The 20491-nt window shown below is 32.8% G+C and overlaps 1 protein-coding gene across 1 annotated transcript; it reads right to left on the reverse strand.

The window, feature by feature from the left end:
- Positions 1–2812: 2812 nt before the first annotated feature.
- On the reverse strand, positions 2813–17938 carry LOC134253612 (glutaminase kidney isoform, mitochondrial-like). The gene is made up of 15 exons (XM_062736170.1): positions 17472–17938; positions 12602–12698; positions 12099–12247; positions 9512–9641; positions 8966–9045; positions 8085–8257; positions 7696–7787; positions 7497–7555; positions 6924–6990; positions 6555–6605; positions 6256–6432; positions 6000–6131; positions 5127–5281; positions 4712–4852; positions 2813–3969 (listed from the first exon to the last, which is right to left on the reverse strand). Exons 1-15 carry the CDS (start codon positions 17684–17686, stop codon positions 3864–3866), a joined length of 1824 nt encoding a protein of 607 aa, XP_062592154.1. The 5' UTR covers positions 17687–17938; the 3' UTR covers positions 2813–3863.
- Between the last annotated feature and the right edge of the window lie 2553 nt (positions 17939–20491).

Genomic DNA, 20491 nt, shown 5'->3' on the forward strand with positions numbered 1-20491 from the left:
TGAAAGTACTTTTTTCCAACAACCACATCGGTTTCCTAGCTGATATTAGAGAATTTGAAAAGTGAATAAGTATGAATGTACAGAATAATTTTCTAAAAATAGGGAATTGGACAAACCTAAGTATACGTATTCCTCTTATTTCTGAAACGATCGATTTAACCCCCCCCCCCCCCCCCCCCCCCCCATACACACACACACACACACTTGCTCAGAAATTGCTATGTTAAAAATATGTACATGTATTGTGCCAAAAAAAAAAAAAACTCAATACCATAGGGGGAAAACAGATGGAGCATTCAATGAATTGAAAGCGAAAACATTTCGACTAACTGTAGATAGACTGCATCAATCATGAAGAATAAAGAAAGAAATCCAAGAGAGTTATCAAATTTCATGACTTATTAAATAGCAAAGTCCAAATTTTGTAAAATTTTATTGTCAGTAATATGTTAATAATAATACCAAAACTGCTATTTAACAAATGTTATAAATACATATAGTTTTATTTTGTATAAGCAGGGGCCTTGTTCTTATTATTTGAACTTCAAAAATAAATCTGAAATCAAGGTTATGTACCGTCGTCATTTCTTCATGGTTAATTATATAACCATATTATTTAGAGAAAATTATAAAATCTCAAGTATACAAATATATTCAGGAAAATATCGGCTATGCATTTTCTAATTGAAAATTGCATGATGAACAAATATATCTAGGCATTAAGAGAAATTGTCATAATTTCGGTATTCGAAGTCTTCACAATTATACTGCGTAGTGTAAAGCTTGTGCTCTCATTGCAAAGCATCGCATACATACGGGGTACAAAATCGAACTTTTTACAATACCCTTTCTAAAGACTTAAAAAAAACCTAAGAGTCATATTAAGATGCATAAAATGAAAATTGTAGTATGAAAAAATTTCAAGTTCAAGTTTCATTTTGAGACTTTTTTAATAAAATGATTACTTGAAGAGTTATACTTCCTAGCTAATGATAGGATATCCTTAAACTGCCAAATTTTTTTGACAATGATTATTTGAAATATATTGATAGATAAGTTCTTTTCTACCAAATGACCATCATTCTTTCATAAAAAAAATGCCTTCCAAACGTATCAATAAAAATCCATAGCTTCCATAAGTGTAAGCCTCGTGGAATTTACTCTGCTTTTATATTGTGCATAAAAAAAAAAAAAAAAAAAAAATCAAAATAAAGTCGTTTTTTTCTTCAAAAAGAAATTCAATGTCATAAATTTCTTGATTTCTCCGAATAACGTCTCGAACTTCTTCTCATAAAAATATTAGGAAGATTAAATTTGTGAAAAAATATCACACAGGACTAAATCAATATGCCTCTAACCTTCGTTATCAAGGGTACAGAAAGTGATCTTTTTCTGTTTCTGGCAATTATAATTCAGTTCAGAAGACAGAAACCATGAATCAAATACATGTGAAAGTCATTTTAAAAAGGTTTACTCTTTTTTATTAAAATTCAAAATACTAGTCCATGTATAATGCAATATTACATGTAAGTAAATAACTGAAGTGCATGTCAGAACAAAAAGCACTCAAAATACAATGAAAAAAAGGGTAAAAAAAATCTCAAAATATTCATAATTTGCAATTCTACAGTAAAATGTAAAGCTCTGGTCAACAACAACTTCCACATCCTCATAGTGAGCAACACTTTTGATAAATTATCTACTACTCCTTTTTCTAAAGAGAAAAAAAGGGGGGGTGGGGCATTTTTGATTCTTTATCGAAATACTCAATAATAATACAGAATGCATTATGACATTAAGAAAATATAAACATTTTTCTCTAATCACATGAATACCGGTTAAATTTAGAATGTATAAGAAGTTATCTTTTTTTCTCATTTGGAGTTTTTTTTTTCATCATAAACTGATTGTATTTAACATACAGGCTTAAGAACTGTGCAATACAAGTCAAATTTTAACAGGGAAGATTTAAAAAACTTAAAAAAAAAAAACAACAAGGATGGTACAGACGGAATAATATGTAATTATGCTTTTAGTAAAAATAAATATGGGTGAAAAAAAGGAAAACAAAAAAGTGGGTATTAGCACAATTTACACAACTACTGTGAAATCACAAATTTTCATGGTCACTCCGTGGTTTTATTTTTGTGGAAGGAATAGACCCATGAATTTATCTCCTCTACGAAATTAAATCCCCTAGAACCCATATTTTTTCCTCAAACCACAAAAATTTGACCCCTCGAAAATATGTAATTTACGGTATGTTATTCTCTGAAAAAAATATTCATGGTCAATTGCTTACACTTTTTATTTTCATTATTATTATTATTATTTTTTTTTTTACATTTTTCATTTTGTTATTTTTTATTTACTAACGAAGCAGACAAAAACACATTAGGTGAAAAAAGGCAAACAATCATAATTTAAGCCCAACAAATAAAAGGTAATAAAACAAATTCACAAAAAATGTTCTGCATAACATCGGAGACTTTCCTACAGTAAGTACATTAAAAATCCTTTGAGAATACCGGTAAACTTTGGTAGATAAAAAATATAAAATTATGTCACTTAATCAATGAAGAAATAATGAATTTCCAAGCAATACTTTTCAAACACATGTACATAGTAAAATGAGTATTCCTGTTTTTAATCCTCCTCTGTCACAAAAAATATCATACCGAAAACTAAACGTGAGATTCAGTAATAGATAATGTATAAAAACAGCTTCATTAGGCCCAAAAAAATTAATTGTTTCTCAGGCCAAAAAATTCAAAATTCAATGCGGCAGGCAGGCTTTTTTTTTTTCTCCGAAGCAGGTTTTACAACTCTTTCAAGCCATTTTTTCAATGAAATGATAATATCTACTAATTCTTAATTTTTTTTCCTTTGAAATTAGTTATAATATGTATTCAACTTTAAATAATGTTATTCCAAACATTTATTTAAAAGTTAATTAAAAAAATATTGTAAATTTAGAAGAAATATATTGTTTTTCTCATAAAAACGTCTATTTTAGCATTTATGAAAAGGGGAATAGTTCAATTTTCTTTTTCAACTTGGAAAAAAAAGAAAATTGAGTTATTTCCCTTTCCAATATGTCAATAAAATTGATCAATGCGGCCATTTTTGAACTGATGCGGCGGTGCCTGAGAAACTATTGATTAATTTTTTTTGGCCTTACAAAAAATATTTTTAATACATGCAGTCCTATAAATATATTTAAGATAGCTGCTATAAATCAACAGGTACATGTACATATCTATTGCATTTCCTTGAACATAATACTGTAACAATATGAACTTTATAACCAATAGCCAGAATAATTTTTTTGAGGAAGGGGCATTAACTGGAATGGAACAGAATTTTTAAACGTAATTTTGTCTTGTTCAACTGGTAATTCAGTTATCTGGACGCTTCATATATCCATACAAATTGACTGGGAACCAAAGCGTCCAGATAAATGAGGCTCCACTTAGTTTATCATATTAAATGTCTATCTGATGAGTTAGAGGGTTAATTATCAGGGTTAATAATAATTAACAAAAGAAGTTTAATCAGCCGTTTAATTTGCTTCACCTTTTGGGGGTACCAGTATATATCTATAAATTGCAGTTGAGTATTCTCCACCTTCAGTATAATCACAAGCACACCTCTCTTGGCAAGAGTGTGGACTACAGTAATCGCCTGATGTAATTCTGAATCTGTGAGAGATCTTGGATTCTAGTTTCATTTCACCATCTGGAGTTCTACTTTCATTTTATGAACTGGAATTCCATTTGTCAGTAGTAGTCTAGGTAGATTCCTATAACACATGGATCATACAATGCTGGATATCTCTTTGATTTTATTAGAGCTGATCCAGCTTAATCTGACTCCGGATGGGCAACCCTTTCCATGTAGCTAGTGAGCAGCTTAGCAATGTTGGGATGTTCAAATCTAACAGCCTCATCCAATGGTGTGAAACCCCATCTGTCAAAGAAAAATAATAACTTTTATTTTGATATTTAAAAAAAATTATTTACAAGAATTTCATTCTGCAGAATTGTCTCTTAATGAAAATGTAATCCTCATGATTAATAACAAAATTATTTATTGTTACCGTATATATTCACTAGAGGTACTTTGAGCAGGATCACATTACATGTACTATTCTCCCAATTTCAATTGTTTCAATTGCCCATATACTGTTTTCTGTGACCTTGAACTTGCATTATACCATTGTGTAAAAAATGATATACCCACTAGGATTAGTACGTACTTGTTAAGTAATATATGGACATGCAATTTTCACCATCAGTATAGGGTAAATCATGAACTGCTGACAAGAATATTACACTTTTTCTGCAAGTGACTTTGACCTTGAATGACCTTGAGTCAAGATAAGCACACTCTATATTTATACCCCTGCTTGAAAAGTGGGAGGGTATACTGTAATCGGTATGTCCGTCCGTCTGTTACACTTTGGGGTGCCCATCTCTCAATATACGCAACTCCTCTTATACCACTGAGTGAAATTTAATGAAACTTTAACTGAATCTTGATTACATATTACCATTGCGCACCTCTTATTTTACATTTTGATCCGACGCATATTTTTGGTTTCCCGGCCACAGCAAAACATGGACTTTTCCATTATAATCATATGGGAGGCAGGGGGTATCATTTAGTGAGTTCATTGCTCACAGAACCTCTAGTTTGTTTTGGTTCATACCTGTCTTTGACATTCACCATGACTCCACATTTCTCTAACAGGAAGCGGACGGCGGCTTCCTGCCCCTCAGCTGCTGCTACGTGTATCGCCGTCCTACCGTCGTAATCAGAGGTATTCATGTCTAACCCCAGTAGGTAGTATCTAGGAGAAAAGTTATAAAAATCTCATTGTTATTATCTTAGAACACAGAACACATACAAAGAATATTACACAGAAAATGAATGTGACGGTTCTGACACATGTGACTCAATAGGTCCTGTAGAACTGAGCTTTATATGCATAAAAAATGGGAACTTTGAAGCTTTAATTTTTGTAACTAACCGATACTTTCTGAAAATAGCTTTCAATATTAAGAGAAAGAAGCTTTCTCTAAAGCACTTAAAAACATTTTCCTGGCTAAAACATCAGTTTGTACCTCCTTAATGCTGATACATCCCCATTGAAAGCCCCGAACAAGATATTTACAACATCCTGTGAAATTGAATCCATTCTGTGGCGGGTCGGATCCATCTTCTTCTCTGTGTGTTTCAGATTGTCATAGTTATGAAAGTTGTACACATTTACAAGCTCCTGAAATAAAGTCATATGGTAACAAAAACACATATTTTGATTCAAAATCTGACAAGTTTTTCCAATAATTCACTTTGACTTTCAAATCAGGTAAATACACTTGTTCATTGCTATGAACAATGAATATCCAAACCATTTTATAAAGCTCGACATTGTTAAAAATAAAATCAATAATATGTAAAACTTTAAATACAGTTAAATATCAATATATTTCAGACAATCATCCAAAAGGAAGAAAAATGCTGTAATGTAATTTATACAGTACATTGTATCTTTTCCAATGTTCCAACCTCTGTTGAATACCAGATACTGTAAACCATTTATTAACTGCATCATCTTTTATTGTGAAATGTAATTTTGAAATCAATCCATGACGATTAATTAACAGGACTGAGGAAAGTTGCTCTATAATTACTATGCAAAATGATTGGTTCATGTAAATTAATATTCCCGAGTTAAAGCAGGTTGAAGAACTTTCGGATATTTCTCACATGCGAATAATACAGCAAAACTCAGTTATAATGAATCACTAGGACCTATGAAATTACTTTGCTACAGCCGTATTATAAGAAGAAATTCGTTAAAGTCATATAGCTGGGGATCCAAGATAACTTTGCTATATCCATGAATTTGTAATATCTGTGTTCGTTCTAAACCAGTTTTACTGTAGTTGGTTCACAGCAAATCCCCCCTCCCTATGACACACCCCATGCCATACCTGACAGAACTGGATGCCCCTGCAGCTATTTCCCCACATGTCAAGAGGTGGTGACCATAAACAGATCCCCATTACATTTGGCACAACTAGCAGAACAGCCCCAGATACACCAGATTTGGCAGGTAGACCAACCTGTAGAGAAAATAAACAGATTATTAAACCAGAACTTGGTCAAGAAGTCTCTGTCAAGACTGTTGCTCTACTGGTGGGTACTCATAAGAAAGGAAGAGAAAAGTAGCACTTGGACTTGACCTACCCTGAAGGCAAACTCCCCAGAGTAATCGTACATCCCACAGGAGTGCATGAGTGACAGAGTGTTCCTGACCGCGGCCGAGCTGAACACTCTCTCCCCTGTCATAGGACAGATGCCACCATTGGCCAGAGTGGACGCAATGACAGAGGCGGACTCACAGGTCACTTCTATAGAACACAGCTTCAAAAACAATAATTAAGTAATGTTTTTACTTTTTACCAAAAAAAATGTTTAGGAAAGTTGATATGCAGTTATGACAATAATTCATGACATTCTTTGCCTCTCCTACTTTAAATCCTTACTTGGAAATAGAAATCCATCACTTCATGTAGTTTTGTCCCCTCTGGAAAGCACTGCCAAAATCAAGAACAAAATATTGTACCAGTATGTAAAAAAGTCTCAGACTCTGCACAAGGAAAAACAGAACCTGAATGGTAACTTTATTTTAAAACTCAGAACACTCTCTACTCAAGAAGGGGTGTGTGTGTGCAAATAACTGAAAACCTTGATATTAAAATGTCTTCCAAATCAAGTCTAAAGATAAAATGGCTTGAATTATCTCAACCAAATGATTATATTGTTTCTGTAGTAAAAATTTATACTTGTATTTTACATGATTGTATAGGTACAAGTATGCATACATATATTTTGTTGTTCATTATCAAAAGTACCTTTTTTTCTCTCATATAGTAAGCAAGGGCAAAATTTCTGTCAGCAGTTTCTCGTTCTGATAAAAATCTGTAAAAGAAAAGATAAAATAAATATAATATTACTATATTTTGATATTATCCCATAAACTTCTGATCAATAAAAAAAATTTCCTGATTTAAAATATTAACAAACTGTGGGAAATTTGTTCATTTAATTATCAATCACATCCTTAAAGTACTGATATTACAATGATTGCATACTGGTTATATAGAACTATATATACATGTACTTTTTACATACCGGTATACCCTGCACCTTACACAATTCCCCTCGTGATTCTTGTAGTGTTAATACTCTAATAAAGTTCATACTCATGTATACTTATTCAAATCTTTGAACCCTGTTGCCCCTTTTACCCTCAATCTCCCTTGCACACCTTACACAAAATTGACTTTATAAACTTAATAATTATGCTTGTCAGATAAAAAGGTAGTCATTTTTCGCACTACTGTTCCAAAAGAATTTTTTAAAAATACCCTGGCATTTAACAATCACTTTACTATGTTAACTTATATATTTATAGGTAAACTTACACTGCATTGTTAAAAGATAGATATTCTCCCCCTGTCATTCTGGACATCATCTTTGATATCTACAAGGAAATGAGCTATACTGAATACACAGTCTAAAATTGTATAATGTGTTGGAGAATCTACAAATGCAGAGAAGAAAATATGCAAGTTCATGTGTTCCAATTTATGCGAAATACATGTAAATTTATAGATACAATACCCAATCAAATCTGTCAGGGAGAGATAACTCTGGCTTCAAAAGAGAACTGACAATGATGGCCCCAGAGTTGATCATAGGATTATGTGGTTTATCTGAAATAAAGCAATGAAGAGCATTTTAAAGTGTATTAAGCTCGACTCAATAACATAAACTATAAAACTTTGTTTGAATTTGAGGTCTAATTTGCAAAGAAAATAAAGACAATATGTGTACTGTACTACAAATGGATAAATTATACAAGAATATACTGCACTGAGATGTGCAACGTTAATTCGTGATTATGCCAACCACTCAATGCCCAGTTATTACGGTAAATTTTTAATACATCAATTTTATGTACATGTACAGTATTTAATACTGGTATATTCATGTTCTTAAGACGTTCATACTTTGATAATCAAGTGAGATTTCATTGAAGCTCCTCCCACTGGGTTCGTGACCCACGTAATTGTGAATCCGTTCAATGTTGTCATCAGAACCAGTACTCTGTACCATACAGTAAGTTAGAGGCTTGCTGCAGGACTGGATAGAAAAGGGGATACTTGTGTCCCCATTGGAATACCTAAAAAAATTTTTAATTAATTATAAATTATAAAATAATAATTTTCATGGCCACAGAAATGTAAAGGAGATTAGTTAATAACTTTTTTAAGAATGCTGAAAATATTGTTATAATTTCTGAATCACATGGAATAGTTTGAAAAGAAGATCTGTTCTATTCATGCTATAAAATAATTGAGGAGATTCCTTATCAATGCACTCTATTTGAAAGTTGGAAGGCAATAAGTATTTCTGATGTTGATTCTGAATCTTTTTTATGAGATAAATGCCTAAAGACAATGAATCTATTTTAAGTACCGGGGGTATAATTCAGTATTTACAAGCAACTGCATTTATGAAAATTCATATACATGTAATAAATCATTTTTTGTGATAAATCAAATCCCTGTAAATTCCCATTTTAAGGAAACAGGTATTTATCAGCAATGTAAATAGTACCAAGTCAGCCAGTCATCAGTTATACATCCCATAAATTTTCCTGTTCAACAAATAAAACTATCCTTTGACACTTCATCCTAAACACAAAGTTTCTGGGCATTAAAAATATGAATAAATTTTGCTGAAAAATTTGACAAGATCATGTATGCCTATAAATTGGTCATAAAATGGATGAGATTCACTGCCAAACAAGGGCTACAAGAGTAATTATTAAGCCTAATATTCAACATTAAACTTTTTATGAGGATTTTGAACTTCTTTAAATCTTTACCTTTGGCCATCCACAGTACAAATGGACACTCCCCAGAAATCTGGACTGTATCTCGCCAGTTGTGGAATATAAGAGGCCACCTATAAATAATAAAATATGGTTGTCAGGTAGCCCCAAGCAAGTGAAAAAGAAGTGTTTCAAGTTTCCTGTTCACATGCAACTACCTCCATTATAAATACAGTGGAGCCTCATTTATCCGGACGCTTTGGTCCTTGTCAATTTGTCCGGATATGTGAAGCGTCCGGATATCTGAATTACCAGTTAAACAAGAACAAATAACATAAAAAAATTCTGTTCCGAGGAAAAGTCGTCCGGATACTGAAGCATCCGGATATCTGAGGGTCCACTGTATATCTATTCAGTATTGACTTCTAGCTTCAAAAATGTAGCCCTCTTCAACTGTTTTTCTATGCAAATAAGAGCACCCTTTATATACACTATACAGAACAGTCTATAACAAACATAAGATTTACATGTACATGTACACTGTAATGCATTGATGGCTGACAGACTAACAGACAGGCAGACAAAGTGTTTGTACTGTACCGTTCCATTTGTGTTGTTTCGACAGTTTCTGTATATTTTGTCTATCTCCTGTTTGAAGCCCTGCCATTCTGGAATGATGAAGTCATTCTTCATGGCCTTACTGATGAGAATGATATTATCCTGGATGCATCTAGAAAGAATCATATGAAGATGTAATCATAATCCAAGAATGTATAAATTTAAACTAGTTTCTTATAATTAATTCTGTAAAATATATACCAAATTTAAAAATGCAGTTCTCAATTTCATAATTTTGTTAGAATTTAAAGTACTGTAGATCACTAAATTTTCGCGACACCTTATTTTCGCGAGATAGTTATTGACTCTTTATTAGCGAGACATAATTTTCACGAATTGTTGTTTTTTTTCTATTTAATCGTAAGGAATACTTTTAAACGCGAGAATGAAATTTTCACGAGCTCTTTGTCTTGCGTAATTAAGTTCTCGCGAATAAAACGTGATTTACAGTATCTACCAGTCAGCCTAAATTTTCATTTATGTTTTTTCTACGTTTACTTTGTAATACCTCTTGTGACTCCACCCTACCCCTGGGGGTAATGATTTGAACAATTCAGAATCTACAATACCCCAGGATGCTTCCACATAAGTTTCAGTTTTTCGGGATGAGTGGTTGAGAAAAAGATTCTCCAAGATTTTTTCCTATATATTTCAATATATAACTTGGATTCTCTATTGTGGCCCTGCCCTACCCCTTTGGGTCCTGAATTGATAAAAATTATAATGTACTCTAGCCCAGGATGCTTTCACATAAGTTTCAGCTTTTTTGACCCAGTGGTTCTTCAGAGAAAGATTTTTTAATGACCCCACCCTATTTTTGACTTTTCTTCATGATCTCCCCTTGTAAGGGGACTTGGCCCTTTATTTTAGCAATTTAAACTTCCCTTCACCCAAAGATGCTTTGTTACAAGTTTGGTCAAAATTGGCCCTTTGATTCTTGAGAAGAAGTTGGAAATGTGAAAAGTTTACAGACGGACGACAGACAGACGGGCAGATGGAAGACGGACAATAGGTGTCGTGATCAGAAAAGCTCACTTGAGCTTTCCGTCCAGGTGAGCTAAAAAGTAAAATTAAATTCTATTCAGACTACTTTTCACACTGACTGAATTACCATTTATAGGGCCATACATGTATACATTTATTCCATGTTTTGTTAACTAGCTGAATCTTGACATAATTTTGGCCAAATGACAGTGTGGTTAAATGAATCAACACATGAAAAATTATTATGGCAGAAGTAATTAGCCTATTCAGTCATTTTTGACAGGAGACAAATATTTAGACAATAAATTCACAGCTGACATATTTTTTTTTAAAGCTCCTATAGTTTCTTGTTCAGATTGAATAAATACTTATCTTTTAAACCATGACTGACATTTTGCATCAAGGTGGGGGGGGGGGGGGTCTTATTTCAGCTTATCAGGGCAAAACTATATTTTATATACCTAAAATAATTTTTTTTCACCCAGTAATGGGCCAAGGAGAGAGTTTCTGTGCTATATAAAGAAATTATGTAATGGACACAAAATTTAACCCATGGCTTGCTACAATGGTATAAAATATGGAGATGGTATAAATATGGAGAAAATGCACAATAATCAAACTCAAAAGTCCACTAATACAAACTGGGAGCAGAGCAAACACTCAGAGGTGGGATCAGGTGCCATAAAAGAATAAGCATCCCCAGTTGACCAATCACACCTGCCATGTGCTCCCTGTCCTCAATGGGCAATCAGAAAATCTTTAGACATTTCAGTGTGTACATAATAATGAAGTCAGCATTTGACTTCATGAGAGATTGATTTTGTTGACAAGGTCATTGTATCAAACAGAATTTGCAAATGAATGTTATGGCTATAATCCTTTAGTAGTTTGCAATATTGCCCAATCAGAATGTAATGTGGGAGAAACAAGACATTACAAGGAGAGCAAGACCATAACCTTTGAAAATAAAATTGAATAGACAAGGAACTTATTCGTCTGTTGGAGAGAATTCCATGAAAAAGAACACCCGATTACAATGAATCCAAGGTATAGCTAATTACAACAGAATCTGTGTTTAAAATAAAATTACATTAAATACAGATAAAATTAAAGCTGTATTGCCACTGTATAAATTAATCTCTATAGTCTCCATTATAGATGAGTCTGAGAGTACTTTTTGTTTATGATCATAATATTTTTGTTCATTAGTACATGTGCAGATTGTGATATTTCTTGTTTAGAAGTTCAAGTCAAGATGTTTGAAAAGTATTCTATACGTGTATATTCTAAATTATGTGTGCTTATGTCGTAGTGCACGCAGAAAATTTATATTATGTTAAAAACAGTAATATAGTACATGTAGTATATTGTAGTGATAGGGAGATCAAAGTACATAATTACCAGTACCCTCTTAGCTTGCTCAATCTATCAATTGGAAGTTAGCAAACTGGTCAACACAATCTTTACAACACGGTTAAAAAATGGTTATATTAACAGCTTAATTAAGAAGTGATAACTTCATGGTGTCACTTTGTGAACATTAAACTGCAGCAAATGAAAGTATATAAAAGTATTAGCTAATTACTCTTTGAATGCCTTTTTATCCAGAGAAACTCCCCCATACTGATCCGTACTTTTGTTTTCATGGTCGTAACGAGAAAGGACATTTTCAAAATTGTTCATGCATTCCTTCAGCCTTGGGTCTGTGTCTTTTAGCCCTGAGAAGGCAAGCACCTGTACCAAAAACAAAGTCTCTACATTAATACACTGATTTGAAAAAAGTTTGAAATTCAATTCAATATTCTTTTATAAATTTCTCTTTTTTCCTATTTCTAAAATAGCTTGCAGTGATTCCAATTCAGATCTAAATGCATTTTATTTAAAATGTTGCAAGAAAAGCAACTAAGAAACTAACAAGTGATGACTAGAAATAAGAAAATCTGAAGTTATAGTTCAATTGCAAATCCAAGCTTCAGAAAAACCTTAGAGCTTAAGATATTGTTAAAAAAATTATTTTGCTTTAAATAAAGCTCAGTCAACTCAATTTTCTATCTAATACTCATATATCTTAATAATTATGAAACTTACAGATTTAAACTTGGCCACTGAAACTCTTCCATTTGAATCTGCAAGAATTTCAAACAGTCTCTCTTCAAATTGGTCTGTATTCCACTCAGCATCAGAACTGTGAGGGAAAGAGAGTAAAAAATCATCACACATCTCTACTTCAGGAATGTTAGAACTATAACTACATAGCTGATAGGATACCCACTACTGCATGACTGATTCTTTCTCTCTTGCTTTGGAAATGAGGATGACATTGGGTATCAAATGATAACAGTGAGTGAATATTGTGACATTTCAATACTTTTTAAAAATATTTGTACTTTTAATGAATGAATTAAATCATGTTCTTGATTATTACCTTGGAAAATAAATGCATGATAGTTTAACAGGATGTGCATGTACAAAATATGCATGAATACAGGTCATTTGGTAAAACATAAACTAATATATTTAAAGTACATGAAATGATATTTATTTTTACAGAAGCTACATTATATAATTAAGATCATAATAGTTCTTTAATATCGACATACCGGTATATTGTCATGTAATTATATGATGTAAAATTTCAACAATATGTGTTATGTTGTGGTAGGTCTCTTATCTGTATAAAATACTTCTTTAAAAATCCTCAACACTGTGTTTAACTTTTTAAAATGTATTTTATACTGAGGAACAAATTCAAGATTTATTACTTTCATTACTATTTTTGTAAATTCATTCATAAAAAAAAAGTTCAGTATGTGCACCATCTTGACGTAATAGATATGCAAAACTATATGACCTCTTTCAACTTCAAATATACATAAAAGGTATTAAGGAACATTGTGGCGTATGCATAATTTTTTAATAATTTATTATCAAGCAGGTTTGTCTTTTAGATTTAAAATAACAGGGAACATTTTAAAAGTAGAAAAGGGTCCCAGAGATCCACTCCCAAAAGGAGATTGAGGGAGGGGGGGGGGGGTTGTCTGAATAATCAGGGAACAGCATCATACACGTAATAGGGCAGGAAATTCCCTAGTTCCCAAGTCTTAGGGACAACTCTAAGTAATGATATAAGAGAGACAGAGAGACAAAATACCCAGTAAAAATATATATCATATTATAAAAATAAAAGATTCTGTTTTCTGGATTGATTAATGTTCAAAGACATTTTTAAAAGATGGTCTGCAAAACAACTCATTATCAACCAATTCCAAAAACTTACCTCTGAATTAGTTTAAAAATTGAGTCCATGAAGAAAATTAATGCTATTCTATGCCAAGATTTCAAATTACTTTCTAAATTTATAAATTCAACTGCTGTAATTCTTAATCTAAAATTTATACAGGTGTTTGATTTATTGCTTGCAGGTCTTGTGTTCCTATTTGTTAATTTAAAAATGTACATGTAAACAATAAGACACCCACGGACCACAATGCTCACCTGAGTTACCTTATCTTATATGTTTTTCAGTAGAATTTAATTCAAGATTTTTTGCCCTTGAAAAAAAGGTATGGCAAGATCTTCATTCAAACAAACTTCAATCCCATTGTACACCTACAGATGCAATAATGCAGCCCTCTCAAAATTTTTTTAATCAGATATTTCAATGACAGCCCCCACCCCCTTTTTAAAAAAAAAAGAAAAAAAAAAAGAAAAAACAAGAAAGAAAGAAAATCGAATGCGTAATTCATAAACATATCAGTATGTTCAACTTAATTCACACAAAAGACACTCTTATTAGGTCTATAGATAATTCTGATTGTTGATTGGCTTTAAATTATCTTTATGAAATTTTAATTAAAAGTGGACATTGAATTGCACAAATTATGTTACAGATTGGATGTTGAAGCTTTAAAAATATATATACTGCTACAGTTGGCAGAGAGTTCTCTAATAGAATGACAGGAAGAGAAATAGAGGATTGAATGACAGATATCGGAACCTTTTTAACATCAGATTTTAATTTAACTTCCAGTTACCACTAAAAACATGCTGCCTATATGTGTTTAAAGCCTGTGTCGACTTGAACTTACATCTCCGATCTTAATTATTCTGTCCCACTTCAAACTAAAACCCACAATTAGAAAAAAGAGATCAATGTATCTGCTATCACCTTCGGATTAATGTTTAAGCTTTACAATGAACAGCTTTGTCATTTCCTAACAAGAGGCCCTTGAGCCAATGGGCCACATCGCTCACCTGAACACTTGGGCTAGAAAAAAACCCAGTTTACATGTAGCATTCAAAAAAGTTTAATTCAAATATGAAAGTGAGGGGGTAATGTACGTAAGTTGATCAAACTCTTGAATCTACACTACCTGACGATGCTTCTGAATAAATATATAGTCTAATCATGGTTTTGCAGAATGTTCTTGAAAAAGATTTTCATTCTTTTTTTTCTAATTCCTTTGTAAAAATTTAATCTCTCATTTGTCCCCTCCCTACCCAGTGTGTTAGAGTGTGTGTTTGTGTGTGTGTGTGTGTGGGGGGGGGGGGGTGTTGACCTGACTTGAACAAACTTGAATCAAATATCACATGAGAATGCTTCCATGTAAATATAACTAAGCATGGCTATGCTGCTCTTTGAATTATTAAGCTTTTGATATATTTCTCCCCCTTTAAGTTATTCCTTTTTAAAACTTTGTCAATTTTGGCTCCTTTCTTACCTCTGGTATGATGATTCTAAAAATTCTTAATCTCCAGAACTGAGGATGCTTCTAAATAAATATATTACTAATCAAGACGTTGTTGTTCTTTTTCAACATTTTTCTCACGTTTTAATTCCTGTAAAAATTTGCAGCCCCTTCCTACTCTCTGGATTCATGATGGTCTTTCAAGGGGGAGGGGGCTGGTAAAATTAAATAGTCATTAATATTGACATTAAATGGTGCATGTATCATAACTAGGCAAGGAATTTCACACCTGTAGTGCATTTCATATTGACAAGTCTCTCTAGGTGCACTAGAAAGGTCTCATGAACTTAAATGATGTGACAAGATATAAATAGCAGGAATAATGAATGGTATTTCAGACAATGGTAATAGACTAGCTATAGACAATGTTCCATGCTGCAAACTAGTTTTTGCAAAGCATACCTGGATGATTATACAAATAATATATACAGTAAAAACTAGACTAAACTGGATGCTGTGTATTCTGAAATCTTGTCTAATGTACGATATTTCAGTAAATTCAATAGATAAAAAATATTGTCTTCTTATAATGATTATATTCCAGAATGTTGTCTTATTTCCTTGCAACATACAAGTCAGGTCTGGATTAGTCAAGTTTTACTGTATTAATTATAATCCCAGCAGGTCATTTACTTATAAAAATGTTGTCAATGATTAATTTTTCCAAAATAATTAGATAATAAGTTGATTATTTAAGTTGATATATTGCAAATGAGACTGTCTTCTGACCCCATATATAACTTAATCCAGTGATGCACATTATTACAAAAAAGGCAAGCCCTGTCATTATTTAAAATACAAACATTTTTTAACACCTGCATAAAACATATGTCATGTAGATATTTGTTTACCTGATGTGTCAAGATGATGCACATATATTTAGAGGTTTCAGAAACAAACATGTAATTTTAAGTTATGTGTAGAACTTTGTCTATGTGGAAGGGGAATCCCCCGTAAAAGCAATATTTGCAGACTCAGACAGGGCATTTTAAAAGCAAAATCTGGACAATAAATTAATGCAAAATTTCTGGTCATTTTAGTGGAAGATTTCCGAGACATTTTAGAAGAATTTGAAATACAATTCTGACATTTAGCAGTAAACTAAGTACAGTAAAACTCGGTTATAACGAAGTCTCGGGGTCCAATAAAATTACTTTGCTATATCCATAATTTGTTATATCTGTATAAGGAATTCATTAAATTTATATAGCTGGGGATATAATTAATTTCGCTATATCCATGAGTTTGTTATATCTGATAACTAAGCAAGTTCTGCTATATTAGTAAAATAGATATACAATAAACAGTCTCCTCTTCAGCAAATTGGAGGTAGAAATAGGATTTTAAAATTTGGTCCTGGAATAACTCTCAGACTGAAAACAAACTTTTTTAGTTTTTCAAAGAACTTCTCAAAGAACATGAAAAACAGGGTCTGGTTTACATATTCCATAAATTCTACCATCTTCTTGTGTACCTTCCTGAATAAATATCAGCTGAGGTGTCTGACAGAGTTTGATATATTTCTCATTCCATTTAGGTCTCCATGAAGGCATCAGATTTGATAATTTTACAATGATTCTTTATATATATAAAAAAAAAAAGAATTGAAATTACATATGAAAAAAAATTGCTAAAATGTCCATGGATATAATTTTTAAGGTAATTACTGTTAGGACTTTTCTAATCTGTGTATCATCTGCAATATTGATGATGAACAATCTATGCAGATTAGCTTGAAAAAAAAGAAAGAAATTATCCCAAGCACAGGCACCTGACATTACTTATTTTTCTTTTAATAAAAAATATACCCCTATAATTAGGTAGGGGTATATTTTTTTTATTAAAAGAAAAATAAGTAATGCCAGGTGCCTGTGATCTACCTGATCAATAGGCTTTATACATAGCCAGTATCATATAGGGCTCACAGAGGTGCTACTGTGGCCAACAGGGGATGCTTACTCCTCCTTGACAACTGATCCTAGTATGGAATTTACATTAATTTTATCAATTTTAGTATCAATTCATTATATGCATAAATTGTTTAGAGGCACATAGAGCCAACACTTAGACCAATAATTTAACACTGCATTTGGGTCAAACACAGAAACTTATTAAAACTGAATGTGTGAATGTGCTTAGCTAGAGGAAGATGAGAGAGAGAGAGAGAGAGAGAGAGAGAGAGAGAGAGAGAGAGAGAGAGAGAGACTTACTATTCTATATGCAAGGCCTCGTGTATCATGCTGCTGATGAGGCGAGCGTGAAGTTTCCTGTATACTGGAGTGGGATGCGAGGAAATTCGGCTGCATATTTGTAATGTTGGATTCGAACATGTTGATGAAACTGAATGGAATAACCTGTCAACTTTAGTCCCTGTTAAAGTTAATCCTCTGTTAAATCTTTTTAAATGGCGAAAGAATTTATACATTAGGCTATGAGACAAACAAAACTGCTGTACAATTTAAGGAGATCTGGATCGATAAAAATTCGACGTTTAGTCTTCACAACGTTGAAATCTCCCAAACGCGGATATGACTGAATTTACTTGATAATTCCACTACACTCTGTATTATCATTCGTACGACTCCAATGTCAACAATATTTGGAGGTGTGTACACGAATTCCTAATACGATTGGTTTAAACCAAAGTGTCAACAAGAGGTGCGTACTAAATTCCAAAATCCGGATACTATTGGCTACAAAACAAAGCGGGATAACTCTAACGTTTTCTTTGAACTACAAAGTCGCAGTGAGCAAAAACAAGTCGGGAGCACATGTGCTTGAGGACGGGACATTCCCCTGATGTCCCGTACCCAAATTGTTCTCTGACTTAATTTTTTGTTTTATAAAATATTTTTCTATGACACATTTATAAAGTAGTACAACTCCAAAGCTAAAAATATATAAAAGGCATATAGAACCCTTGGGGTATGTACAGAACACGGGGGGTAGGTGGGGATGGGTCCTGTCCCCAAGCACCTGCATGTGTTCTGCAAAGGAGTTATCGCGGAAATTCAAAGCAAATGATAAAGTAGAAACATGCCCATATGATAATGTTATAACCAGGGTTTATCAGTAATGTCTTCTCCAAACTCAGTTCAAGAATATATTTCGCGCACGCGCGTGTTTGTGCGGGGTAGAAATGGGAGAACCAAGCACTCGTCAAGGACCATTTTTCTTGCCAGTCGAGGACAGAACAAATTGTTTATTTTCAGCATTTTCGAAGATACATTTTTTTATTCTTTCCACCTCCCCCAATCAATTGATCCTCTCCTAATCTGCTTACTTTGTAAAGAAAATAAGTTTGTAATATACCAGTAGATTATTAAGTAAAATATGATGTATTTATAAAAGGTCATTAAAGATCAAAATTTGGTATGCCCCCACAAACAAAAACATTAGCCTTAAACGGGATTTCATGGAAGTAAATGTGGGTCATAAAAACTGGTATAGGGATACTCTCCCACTTCAAATGTAGAGCTTTGGTGAGCTGTTGCAGAGTCTGGGGATGCGATTGTCTTTGGCAGATCATGACAATCCATTGATGAATTTGTCCAACGCTTGCTCAATTGGATTTAAATCTGGCAATATAAATTACTATGACAGAAACAGGTTAATTGCTGTTGCTTTGCAAGAATGCAATTGTCAAACGAGCTGTATGAGACTGTGTATATTGTCAGATTCAAATACGGCCCCAGGATGCTGCAAAATTTTAAAAAAGCATGTGCAGGAAGAACACCGTTAAACAAATTGGATTGCATTGAAGACAACCTTCAAATCCTGCATAACTGCACTCGAAAGTTAATCTTTAATACTAGTAAAACCTTTCCCAACCTTGACTCTGGGGAGCATGCATGTGACAGGCTAACGTACACACATAGGGCGTTTGACGCTGGCCTCATGAACAAATAATACCAGTTGGGTATATTCGGCCTCTTGTGCTCTCTCATTGATGACGGTCACACCGGAACTTCCTGCTCTTTTGCTGTTAATCAAACGAACTCTGAATGCATGGTTTCTGTTTCCAAAGGTGTGAGGCAGGGAGGAGCTCTCTCTACTTGTACATAGTGTTCAACAGTAATCTACTTAATGTACACCAAAGGAAAGGCAACAACAACGGGATGTTCAGTATTGCTAGTCCAAATCCAACTCTCGCTGACGACATCTCTCGCATATAAGCTGTCTCCAATTTAGGGCTTCAGAGGATGCTCGACATTGCGTGCGTACAGTTGTTCAACGCAATGGCGATTCAAGTTTAATATGTTATCAAGTTACTTCTTTTCAAATTGCGTTTTCAAAGTGCGTTAAATTTGGGACACACTCAACGCACTTCGAAATTTTTTTTCAAAGTGTGTTAAGAGTGTACATAAACATTTTTACCATGGGGACATTTAATGCACTAATTGAAAATAATATGTATAAAATAAAAAATACTAGACTTTAGATTTTAGTAATTGAGAGAATCACTTTGTAATGGACACCTCTCCCCATTAATATTATACACCTCCCAAGGTAAGCCTCAATTTTCAATTTCATATTATGCACATCTTTGCTAAACATTTGTGTTCCTAAGTCCCCCTACCGATGCCTACACTACACCCAAATATATGTATTTGTCTAACTGGTATGATGTTGAAAACTTTCAATAAATTTTAGTTGACATAAAATGCATGCAAATTGGAAAAAATTAAGTACAGTAAAACATTTGAGAGAGAAAGAATTTTCAAAGTATGTAGAAATCAAAATCGCTCATTCTCACATCCTGAAGTGACCTTATCACCGAAGAGTTATCAAACGGGTTCAATTATTCATCATACCTATGATTTACATACACATTTGTTCAAATTGCGTTAATTTATATGGTCGATATTAACGCGCTTTGAAAAGAAATTTTATTTTTTCAAAGTGCGTTGACTTGGTCCTAGATTTAACGCACTTTGAAATTTTTTTTTCAAAGTTCGTAAATTTGGCAAAAGGATATACAGGTTCTCAGCACAGGCACCTGACGTTACTTATTTTTCTTTTAATAAAAAATATATACCCTTACCTTATAATAAATATAATAAATAATAAAATTATAACAAATAATATTTATTATATGGTAAGGGTATATTTTTTTTTATTAAAAGAAAAATAAGTAAAAAAGTTACTTATTAAGTTTTATGTTAAAACAAGCAATACTTTGAAGGCTTGTTCCCTATTTTATATATTAAATATAAAATCCTGAAATTCT

This window comes from Saccostrea cucullata, unplaced genomic scaffold (assembly GCF_032062105.1).
Source record: "Saccostrea cucullata isolate Sc308-1 unplaced genomic scaffold, CSIRO_AGI_Scuc_v1 ctg110, whole genome shotgun sequence".
In the NCBI taxonomy this organism is placed as follows: Eukaryota; Metazoa; Mollusca; class Bivalvia; order Ostreida; family Ostreidae; genus Saccostrea; species Saccostrea cuccullata.

Bases quoted from the DNA above. Each gene is read 5' to 3' on its own strand.
- LOC134253612 (XM_062736170.1), bottom strand. From the start codon at position 17,686: ATGTATAAATTCTTTCGCCATTTAAAAAGATTTAACAGAGGATTAACT. The intron at 12,699-17,471 runs GTAAGTCTCTCT...TTTCCCTCACAG, and splicing joins GAGGCCTTGCATATAGAATA to TTCTGATGCTGAGTGGAATA. The intron at 5,282-5,999 runs GTATGGCATGGG...ACTTTATTTCAG, and splicing joins GGGGCATCCAGTTCTGTCAG to GAGCTTGTAAATGTGTACAA.